Source organism: Macrobrachium nipponense, chromosome 16 (genome assembly GCF_015104395.2).
Source record: "Macrobrachium nipponense isolate FS-2020 chromosome 16, ASM1510439v2, whole genome shotgun sequence".
Lineage (NCBI taxonomy): Eukaryota > Metazoa > Arthropoda > Malacostraca > Decapoda > Palaemonidae > Macrobrachium > Macrobrachium nipponense.
Window position 1 is genome coordinate 65893147 of NC_087209.1, and position 11732 is coordinate 65904878.

General features: G+C 35.4%; 1 protein-coding gene across 1 annotated transcript; it reads left to right on the top strand.

The window, feature by feature from the left end:
* Positions 1-2046: 2046 nt before the first annotated feature.
* LOC135195229 (lactosylceramide 4-alpha-galactosyltransferase-like) lies at positions 2047-10171 on the top strand. The gene is made up of 7 exons (XM_064221497.1): positions 2047-2169; positions 3144-3348; positions 3931-4032; positions 5498-5694; positions 5971-6197; positions 6425-6616; positions 9883-10171. The coding sequence occupies exons 1-7, from the start codon at positions 2082-2084 to the stop codon at positions 10033-10035; spliced, it is 1164 nt and encodes a 387-aa protein (XP_064077567.1). The 5' UTR covers positions 2047-2081; the 3' UTR covers positions 10036-10171.
* Positions 10172-11732: the final 1561 nt, after the last annotated feature.

The window sequence follows — 11732 nt, forward strand, 5'->3', positions numbered from 1 at the left end:
ATGAGTCAGACTTCTTCTACAATTCTATATAGCATAGTTGACGTCCTCCATTTCCAAACCAAACAATGTCACTCAGTTTTTTAACTCCATAGAGATAGGTACTAACTTAAGCATTCTTCACTTTTTAATTTTTTATATATATTTTTTTTTTTTTTTTTCTAGTTCTTATTTTTAAATTATTATATTTAACTTTTATGTTGTTCCGTTTTATTAATATTAATACTGAGCCTTTTTTAATTTGTATATTTTGTATATTTTACAGCCCTGATGATGAGACCCAAAGTCTCGAAAATTTGGAAAATACATGTATGATGCTACGCTGGCTTTTCTCCATCCTTTTTATATTAAATCTACGGCGTTTCCAGATGCCCCAACCTTCCTGTATATATATATATAATATATATATATATATATATATATATATATATATATATATATATATATATATATGATTTTCAATCAAGAAAAGGTAAAAAAAGTGATGGCTTACGGCAAAAGTTACAGCCACAAACACACACACACACACACACAAATATATATATATATATATATATATATATATATATATATATATATATATATATATATATATATATATATATATATATATATATATATATATATATATATATATATATATATATAATATATATATATATGTGTGTGTGTGTGTGTGTATATATATGTATGCATATAACTATGATGAGTTAAGATTCACCATGTTTACACACATCTTAAAAAAATGTTCCTAAAAAAATGCACAAACATTCATAAATGCACTGGATGAAATCAAGATAGAAAACCACAGACACGTGTATAAGTATTTATATATATATATATATATAATATATATATATTATATATATTATATATATAATATAGTATTTGATTTTCAATCAGGAAAAGGTAAAAAAAGTGATGACTAACGGCAAAAGTTACAGCCACACATACACACACACACACACATATATATATATTATATATAGATATATATAGATATATATATATATATATTATATTATATATACTATATATATATATATATCTATATACGGATTATCTCTTTGATTTTTACCCTTTTGACAATTAACCATCACGTATTCTAGATCTTTTTGTTTACTTTGTAACCTTGTTTTCAATTGTAGGTTACCTCATTTGTGGTTCGACAATGTCTCATTACAGACGAAATTGCTCCGTAAGGATTTCTGCCTATTATTTATCCTGTGGTATTCTCTTATATTCACATATGCACAAATACACGTGTCTGCGGTTTTCAGTCGTGACCTAATCCAGTGCAATGATGAAACTGAACGCGTTTTCTTTGGAGTATTTTCTTCAAAAGTTCCGTTCGCTACAATATACCTCATGACAAAATCATATACTATTAAGATCTCTTAACCGCTGTTGAAGAGTTCGGGACTTCTGATCGACGGACATCGTGCAATTATCTCCCTGGAGGCGACGGTACAGCTGACATGATGACGTTGCGGTCTGCTGATTGGGACTACGTGTATATAATGCATTCCATCTTCTTTACCTCCCTGCCGTGAGAGAATCAGTAATATTACTGAAGGATCGTAAACCGAAGTAATGAATATACTGAAGGGAGGATTAGAGCAAAACGTAATACGCGTGATGGACAGACTACAGCTGGGTTGGCGATCGTAAAATTTAACGCCGAGGTGAAATCACCCAACGGCATAGAGGCTCCCTCAAACCAAGCTGTTTGTTTACCTTACGGTACCATGGTCGGTCAGTTCTATGGGAATGACGTATCAAAAATTATCGCACAACGTATGGTGGGCTTCCAGCACCGTAAATTGATGATTTCCTAGGTATCGGTTTTCCCATTGGGCTTAGGACTTCCTGTACTTAAAATCATAAAGGTCTCTCTCTCTCTCTCTCTCTCTCTCTCTCTCTCTCTCTCTCTCTCTCTCTCTCAGTTCAATGAACACTTTATCACCTGATCACTTGATCAAAGGGAGCGATGACTTATGAGTGAAGCAAACCATAAATATCATTCAGTATTCGTTCATTGCAGGCCATCCAAAAATTCAAAACCGCGACACTTCATCGAGAAAATGAGCAGCTTCTCTCGGGTGACGAAATTCAAAAGATTTTTCGTTGCCTCTGTGTTCCTTGTGAGTATCTACGCCTTCGCATCCCACGGTAAGAACTTTTTTATTCTTACGTCTTAATGCAAAGCTTTTTGTAAACGGGGAATAGTTATTACCGAACGTTAGCAAGAGTAGGGTAAAGAGGGTAAACAAAGAATAGGAAAATGGAGTGATGCATAATGAATAAACGTACTTGATATCGGGACCCAAGAAGAGGGGAAGGGAAAAAGGTGGGGTTTAAAACTTAGGGAAGCGATGGACCTTTCTGTCTCTTAAAGGAAGGAAAGTTACACAAATCATAGAAACAAGAAAAACAGAAGCGTTAAAAGAATTCCAGAATAATTCCGACTAAGTGAGACACAAATAACAGACAGACAGAGATTGAAACTTGTTGACTGTAGCCAGGACATTTCATACATATGTGTCGCGATCAACATACTTTTACTTTAGCATTTTTATTCATGGTGGCCTTAGAACCATACAAGTGCGTCTTGTCTCCTGTGTGTCCGTACGTGATACATTCTTGTACATATACAAGTGAACTACTACACATATAACTCCTAATAATACTGGATTCGTGATTCATATATCTATTCATTTATTTGTCTAATCGATTCTATAACATTCTTTAGAATCAAACAAAAACTTCTTTCAGTTTTCTTCTGAAGATGGGTTTCTCTTTCCATTCCAATGACACCTCAGACAATGACACAATGTGGTTTACGTAAAAAAAATATCAACACGAAGTTCATAACCAGAGTTCATGACTATCATTATGCAGCTGCTACATTCTAATGAGACAAAACGTCATCTTAACGTCACCAGGCAGTTTTTAATGATACATCCCGCTACTAGAAACTTACAGATAGCAAAATTCCCAGTTTAACTAATTTAGATAGGCCAGCCCTAGGAGAGTTAATAGTAACTCAGTGGTCTGGTTAAACTAAAGTTAAAAAAAAAAAAAAAAAAAAAAAAAAAAAAAAAAAAAAAAAACTAATTCAGACTTAAACCTCACCTTCCATCCAGGCGTCTATAAAGCTGAGAGGCCAATCAACAGAATGCTGCGAAGTTCGACACCATTCCAGGAAGTCCAAGACCACACACCAAAAACAAATACAGAAGAATATACCATGAGGAGTCCTCTGTCTAGGAATAGTAAAGGAAGCGTCTCTTGTTCCCACGAAAGCAAGAGTGGTGATTCTACTCTCCTCAGGCTGAATAATTTCTTTAGGTGACTGCTCTTATACGTTCTGGCACTTCTGGAAATAGTTTAAGTTTTATATAAAATCTAGCAACCACACAGTTCTGCGTTGCAACATCCACAATAATTCACAGATTTTGCTTCGAACATTTTGGATTTGGTTTCCATTGAATGCTTTGGCATACGAAATAAAATTAATGAAGAAATGTTCCTCCCTAAGTGACATTCGAACATATACCTGGTTAAAAATTCATGTCGTTACTTCACATTACGGCACTATTATTGAGAAATAGATTAGAGAAACAAATCCAGTTATGTATGGGTACATGTATATCTAAAATTAAAGCTAAACTGAAAACTTTCGAGAACCTGTACGATTCTCCCTTTTAATCTAACGCGGTGATGTAAAATTACTGACAAAGTAAAAACGTCAAAACCCAAACCAAGCAAAGTTAACATCACCACATCAGACTGAAAAGAGGAATCGTAGATTCTCGAAAGCTGTAAATATTAATTTTAAGTTAACCATTTTTCATACGAAAGATAAAATCTTTAACCTAACTGTTCATGTAATACGAAACATTCATTTAAAGATGCACTATACTTTTCCAGAAATGAGACTGAGTGGAAGGCAGAGGGGGCTTTTAACATCTTCCTGATAGAGACATCTTGCGACTCGAAACCCAACTACCGGTTCTGGTGCAGTGTGGAGAGGTACAGAAATGTGGCTGACATCTAGTTCTGGTATTTTCGACGTGTCCATTGAATGGTTGGTTGTTCTGGCACGAGGGAATTCGCAATGTTTCATTACCTGAAGGTGTCTTGTGGGAGTCTGGGTCAAATTAAGTTCACTAGTCAAACATTTCTACTGAGAATTTCCAATTAGGAAATTATATTAAACTGAAGATGTTTACAAGAAAAGAAGCATATGAAAAAATCTCTCTCCCAATCTCATTGCAGAGAGAGGGACAGGAAGTTAGTTTGATAGACATATTTTAAGTAAAAAAAATTGTCAAATGCATTGCTGTAGATAGTTGAATTATTCATTGGGGTAAAAATCTATCTATGTATCTATCTATCTACACATAAGCTATTTAGCCATATTCTCTCTCTTAAGCAATTTCTATTGCAGCTGATGACATATCCCTTCATCAAGACTTTGAATAAGTCAATACTTTTTCTTTTTCTCTTCTAGAATAAGGAAAAATTATTCAAGATTCTTCCCATTTACTTATTCTGGTCGATGGTCCGTTTCCTCGCTCATCGGCGACGTCTTCAGGACTGAATTACAAATTGACGTACAAGGTTTTTATTACTGCATACGAACTTTTGAATTTTAAACACGACGTCATTAGGGTGCTGAATTTCTATTGGTCGGTGGGTCTCATTCTCTCACTGGTGGTCCGTAGGATGCGCCAGATGTCGCGGCTTGTAGCAAGGGCAGCAAGGGCGCAATTCCAGTCTCTGGTCAATAGTCTTAATTTGCTTCATTAACGGTAATCGTGTCCAGGGGTGTTCTGTCATTCAAAAAATAATTTGAAAGCACAGAGGACGTGCAAAGAAAAGCCCAGTTCCAAAGACTGCAAATAGCAGAAGCCTGAAAAATCAGTCAACAACAGCCTACATTAAACATACAGCAGAACATGGACTTCATCCACCCTTCACCAAGGAAACCAGAAGACATCCATGAGAATCCAAAGGGAGACACCAGCGACAGAAAAAGCCTAGTCACGACTACTGACAACGAAGCAAATCAAGACTGTCGGCCAGAGCCCGGAATCACGTCCTTTGCTACCAGCCGCGGCAAGGGATGCGTCCTACGGAGCACCAGGAATACTTACACTGTTGCCCAGGCCACCAATGAGAGGAGACCCACCGACTAATTGAAATTCAGCACCCCAGTGACGTTGTTTAAAATTCAAAAGTCCGCTTCCAGTAATAGAAACATTGTATGTCACTTTGTAATATAGTCCTGAAGAATGAGCGAGGAAAAAAGGGAAAAAGTCCGTTGACTAGAATAAGTTAAACGAGAATATCCTATTCCTGAGAAGCTCGCATGAAGAGAAAAAGAAGTATACCGTAGACTGATTCAGTCTTGATAAATAGATAGTATCTACGAAAAATGCCATTAACTTCAATAAAAAAATTATATAATATATATATGCTTCTCAATCCCCAGTATGGCCCAACAGAACCCTAAAGGAATAGTATGGTACGTAATGACCTCCCCAGTCGTCGACCTCAGCGATGGGCTGGTGAAGCAGCTCCTCCAGAAGTACAAGAACTTGAGACTCGTCACAGTGGACCTGGACGACGTTTTCGAGGGAACACCTTTGGAAGAATTATACAGGTCGGGCGCCTGGCACTCCAATGCAAGTAAGTCTCAAGCAAAGTTCACTGAGACCTGCGGCAGAGCTCCCCAGGTCAAAGGCTTGGAGTTATAGTAGCCAAGGCCTTGACGTCATTTGGATAAGCTCTAGTCCCATCAAAACTGTTGTTCCTATTCTTTTTATTTGTTCATCGTTATATTTCATTAGTTTCTGTTTTCTCCTTTGAATGAGGACATTCTCCTCCATAGATCCTAGTCCAAAAAATTGGAAAGAACCTTTTGGCATGGTTTTTTAAGTCACATTAACTAAATCTTCCCTCCAGCGAAATGGCCGGCAGCTAATTTGAGCAACATGATGCGCAAGGCTATGGTTTGGCATGCCGGAGGATTCTACAGCGATCTGGACGTGATCTGCATATCCCCCGTGACTGAACTGAGGAACGTGATAGGATTGGCTGAATTCAATCTCGTCAACGGCGCGAACTTCCACTTCGACCGACATCATCCTATGTTGGAGAAATTCATGGTCTATCTGAATGAACACTTCAACGTAAAGCAATTGCAGAATTGACGTTACTCTTGCGATGGCATTTGAAATACTTTTATGTTATTCAATAATCTCATGAATTAATTTGGCGTCACTCAGATAACAACTTTCCCATTTCTGTAATACCAGTAATACTAACAGTAGAACCATAAGTTGGAGACTGCAGACAGCACAATTCGAAGTCAAAATATAATTCATAATCAATAACTCCGTTACAATATTAATTTCAGCCAACTGTGTGGGGTATGAACGGCCCTCGAACAGTCTCAGCAGTATTAAGATCCGTCTGTAAAGAGAACGTACTTCACCAAGGCCTTCAGTGTGATGGTACCAAAATCCTGCCCCACGCAGCATTCAGCCCGATCCAGCCTCATCTGAATCCCATGTTTTTTCAGAAGACAGCAATAAAAGACATGCATGAGGTCAGTATATCTCCTAAAACTTCAGTAATATGCTCCAGGAAGTACAAAATCAAAATTCTAGTCTTGCCTTTTATACGCTCCACAAAAGCTCTGAAATATATGTTCATGTTTTCTTTTTTAATGACAGAAATTTTTAAACCATAAGGGGTCTCTTTAAACTGGATATGTTAAAATGTTAAAATGGGTACACTTCATATATGTATACTATATATATATATATATATATATATATATATATATATATATATATTATATATATATATATATATATATATACACACACACACACACACATATATATATATATACTCGTATATATATATATATATATATATATATATATATATATATATATATATATAATAGAAAAAGTATGGCCAGCAGAAACTTCAGCATTTCTCCTTTAAAACTTTATTTTTATCCAACGACTACGTTTCGGGATACAAATCCCATCTTCAGGGCTAAAAACAGGGAAAAAATAAAAATTCTATACATTGAATCTGATTAAAATGGGGCACAGAAGTAAATTATACTTTTTTTAAAATTATATAGATTAATCAGTTAAAGAAGAGATTAATAGTAAAAAGCAAAGCTACTGAGTATAATGGCACTTTCAGGAGAAAGAGGAAAAATAAATAAACAAAACACTTAAAAACACAAAAACCACACGTGAACAATTAAGAAAATTACATTATTACTAACGACAGGGGAAAAACCTTCAACATTAATCCTAACAGGCTAAAATTTCTGTATATGATCACAAAAGAAGAAATATATATATATATATATATATATATATATATATATATATATATATATATATATATAAAGGCGAACACAACGCAAAATAAAGCGAAACGAGAATTCGCCGGTACAGAAGCATAGTCAAGACTGAATAAGTTATTATTTATGTTTGACAAAAGGGGAGAGGCAAACACAAAGGCGAGAAGGTAGAATTGGCGAATGGTCTATTAGGTAATGTTCAGTTGTGCAGCAGTTGAATGGTTGTTGAGGGTTGGTGACATTGTTTAATGAAGAGGGACTCCAGAATGGGCAATGACCGGTTATCTATTGCTTGGGATAAGATTTTAAAATCAGTGTACTGAATGCTATGTTTACATTTTACTGCATGGTTGCGTATTGCAGAAAATTCTTTCTCAGATAAAGCTAATCCTGTTCGGTGACTGACAACCCGATGGCAATCGATGCGAACCTTCAACAGCAGACTCGAATTACCGACATACGTTCCCAAATTACATTTGGGACAAGTAAACAAATATACCGTTGAAGATCGCATTAACACTGGTAGGGTGTACTTGAACTTCTGATTTTTATGGGGTTCTTGAAGATAAAATCAAATTTAACGTATGGGTACATACTGCTGAGTAGGACGGCGAGCTCTCGTTTTACAAGTTTATATGTTGAACAAAAAGTCTAGGATATATGCAATTCTTTTCTAGGTACATTAAAAGTGGTGTTTTCGGTTTAGCAATGTCAATTAAAAACTCAATCAAGATTTTCTCAAATTGGTGGGATGGATAGCAATTTCTGCTAAAATAGTTTTGCAAGAAAATTACTTCCTCGTGGAATTTGACCCAGTTGCATGACAAATTATAAGCCCTACACAATAATGTCTTGCATGCATTCAGTTTAAAAACCAATATACAAAAGCTAAAGAAATTTGTTCCCAAGCCAATAAAAGTCTTCTTTCTAAAAATACCTGTTAAAAATTTATCATTACATCGTGAAATTGTTATATCTAAAAATGGCAGTTCGTTATTCGATTCTATGTCCATAGTAAAATTAATGTTCGGATAAAATGAGTTAATGAAATTAAGACACAAATGTGTATGATCTTTCTCTTTGAAAAGTACAAACGTATCGTCTACGTATCTTTTATAAAAAATGGGTTTAAAAGACGAAGGACACTGGTCAAGAAATAGTTTTTCCAAGTGACATAAAAATATTGGCACCCATGCAGTAAAATGTACACATAGCATTCAGTACAATGATTTTAAAATCTTCTCCCAAGCAATAGATAACCGGTCATTACCCATTCTCGAGTCCCTCTTCATTAAACAATTGTCACCAACCCTCAACAACCATTCAACTGCTGTACAACTGAACATTACTTAATAGACCATTCGCCCTTTCTACCTTCTCGCCTTTGTGTTTGCCTCTCCCCTTTTGCCAAACATAAATAATAACTTATTCAGTCTTGACTATGCTTCTGTACAGGTGAATTCTCGTTTCGCTTTATTTTGCGTTGTGTTCGCCTTTATATATATATATATATATATATATATATATATATATATATATATATATATATATATATGACTGGTAAAAATGTTCTGTAACAACAGAATTCCATCTAATAAAAGGAGCCCATAAAAAACAACGAAAGAACAAAACCAAAATGTATCGAGAAAAGAGTACTATATTTCAGAGACTACTGTCTCTCTCTTCAGGTATATACCTGAAGAGAGAGACAGCAGTCTCTGAAATATAGTTACTTTTCTCTTCTACATTTTGGGTTTTTTTTGTTTTTTGGGCTCCTTTTAGATAGATATATACTATGTCATATATATATTATATATTATATATATATATATATATATTTCTCCTTTTGTAATCATATACAGAAATTTTAGCCTGTTAGGATTAATGTTGAATGTTTTTCCCCTGTCGTTAGTAATAATGTAATTTTCTTAGTTGTTCACGTGTGGTTTTCGTGTTTTTAAGTGTTTTGTTTATTTATTTTTTCTCTTTCTCCTGAAAGTGGCATTGTACTCAGTAGCTTTTCTTTTTACTATTAATCTCTTATTTAATTATTTACCATCTTACTTTTATATAAAATTGGAATTTCACTGATTAATCTATATAATTTTTAAAAAAAGTATAATTTACTACTGTGCCCCATTTTAGTCTGATTCAATGTATAAAATTTTTATTTTTCCCTGTTTTTAGCCCATTGAATGAATGGGATTTGTATCCCGAAACGTAGGAGAAATGCTGAAGTTTTGCTGGCCATACTCTTTCTATTAAAGATCAGACTTTCTAGAAACGACAATGCCATTCATTATAATATATATATATATATATATATATATATATAATACATTAATTAATTAGTGAGAGAGATATCCATCTGGCCGCAAAAAATGCTGCAATATTACTGCAATTCCCAGCATCCGGTATTGGCGCCATAGATGCGTGTAAAATAATCTAAAAACATAATTAATAAGAATTCTATCTAATTTCAGAGATTTCCAGGTTCCTACGTAATTCACGTCTGGAACAGAATATCCCGCGTCTTGCCTGTTATCAAGGATTACGGCACAATATACGACGAAGCTTCAAAGAGATTCTGTCCTTTAAGCAGGGAGTTAGCTACAAAGAAATCGAAAATCTACTGAAGTGAGGCAAAATCGAGCGAGTTGCAGTCTTGTAAAAACTACAAGTATCGGTGCGTGCACACAGATCTGAGGAAGTACATACATAATGATCAGAAACTATGAACATTATGTCTGTATGCTTATTCGCCCATGAACATCATGCAGATGCATACGTATTCGAGAGTGAGCTTCATGCTTGCGCTTACTTATCCGGAAGTGAAGTGCGCCAATTCAGATCTCCAACCCCCCCCCCCCCCCCAACCCCCATTTGACATGGTACTCAATTTTTGCAGTCAGTTTCCACTTCATTCCCTGAGAATACTGTTCTTGTTCGGTCTTCTAGCATTCAAGCGCGGGAGGTCATATGAGGCTTCTGCAATAGAAAGTCTACCAACAATAAGGTCTCTAGGCCCACACTGCCCTCAACATAAAACTCTATTCTTAAGGGAATGGTCACTGAGGTGTGGGGGAAAATGCAGTGGGTTGGATTGGCTAAGCCTACTTGAATCTCACAGAAATAAGAATACTTATTACAAGTGAAAGAGAATTTAGCTGAAAAGGCCCGAAATGAGGAGAAAGTTATTTATAAACCATGAAAATGATTGGAAAACGAAGGAACACATAATTCCTTGGCTTCTGAACATTCAAGAAATTTAACCAATAATTCCCGACACTTAGCAGCACAACAGAGAAAGCAAGCGAAGTAGTTAAAACACGTAGTGAAAGCTTAGGCCTCTGGCAATCGACACTGAAGTGGGAAAATGATTCGTCTTGCACCGCCTGATTCGAGATGAACCGGGAGAACAATCTGCTTACGGATACTGGGCATAATTCATAACAAATCAAAATTCCATGTAAATTGTTTGACTCATTAAAAAAGAAACTGCCATATAATTTTTATAAACAGCCAAGCAATTTCCACCACTACTAAAAGACGCCGAAAATAACAAGAAGATACAAAAATTTTATGTGGAATCTTCACAAATCACTATATTTTTTTTCAAAACACGAAGAAATAGCTTATAATTAAATTTCTAAAAACATTATACGAAAATCTTGACATTTCCCTAACTTCATAAGGTTTGGTGCAGTCCCTGACAGGGAAATGAAAACGCCATTAGGTTTCCTATTTCTGAGAGTAAGTTGTATTGCATGGGAATATTCCCCTCGCCAGTCAATTCTAGCTTGTAACATTTGGAAAGAATGACAGAAATGATGCAATACACCTACAACTGCATCTGCATGAATATAAAATGACTCCAAGTATGCGAGTGAATATCAGGGGCCCTATGATCAGATGTAAACATGACTCAAAATACAGTAATACCCCAAACTTGCGCGATTCGAGTTGCACGAATTCACAGACATACAAACTCTTCACTGGCCCCTGATTAATTGTCATACACGAGTTTGTCATGAGAACATTTGCGAATCCTTAAAATTTAAAAGTTTCAAGATTTTACCTGTATATTAAATAACATTACATGCTAAAAATAATCTTTTTTTTTTTCCTATCTTTTACTGAGATAAGAGAATTTTTATGATACACGTATATGTTCATTTGTTTTGTACGATAAGAGGGTCGGCCGCTCGAGTCAGCTTTTTCCATCTATTTCGATTCCTTGAATCTTCTTTCCTCACCCACACCTCACCCATATCCCTCCTTACCACATCCATCCGTCCATCTCATCCGCTGAAGGCCCCCACTCCTCCTCCCC

Bases quoted from the DNA above. Each gene is read 5' to 3' on its own strand.
- LOC135195229 (XM_064221497.1), top strand. From the start codon at position 2,082: ATGAGCAGCTTCTCTCGGGTGACGAAATTCAAAAGATTTTTCGTTGCC. The intron at 4,033-5,497 runs GTACAGAAATGT...CTCAATCCCCAG, and splicing joins TTCTGGTGCAGTGTGGAGAG to TATGGCCCAACAGAACCCTA. The intron at 5,695-5,970 runs GTAAGTCTCAAG...TCTTCCCTCCAG, and splicing joins CGCCTGGCACTCCAATGCAA to CGAAATGGCCGGCAGCTAAT.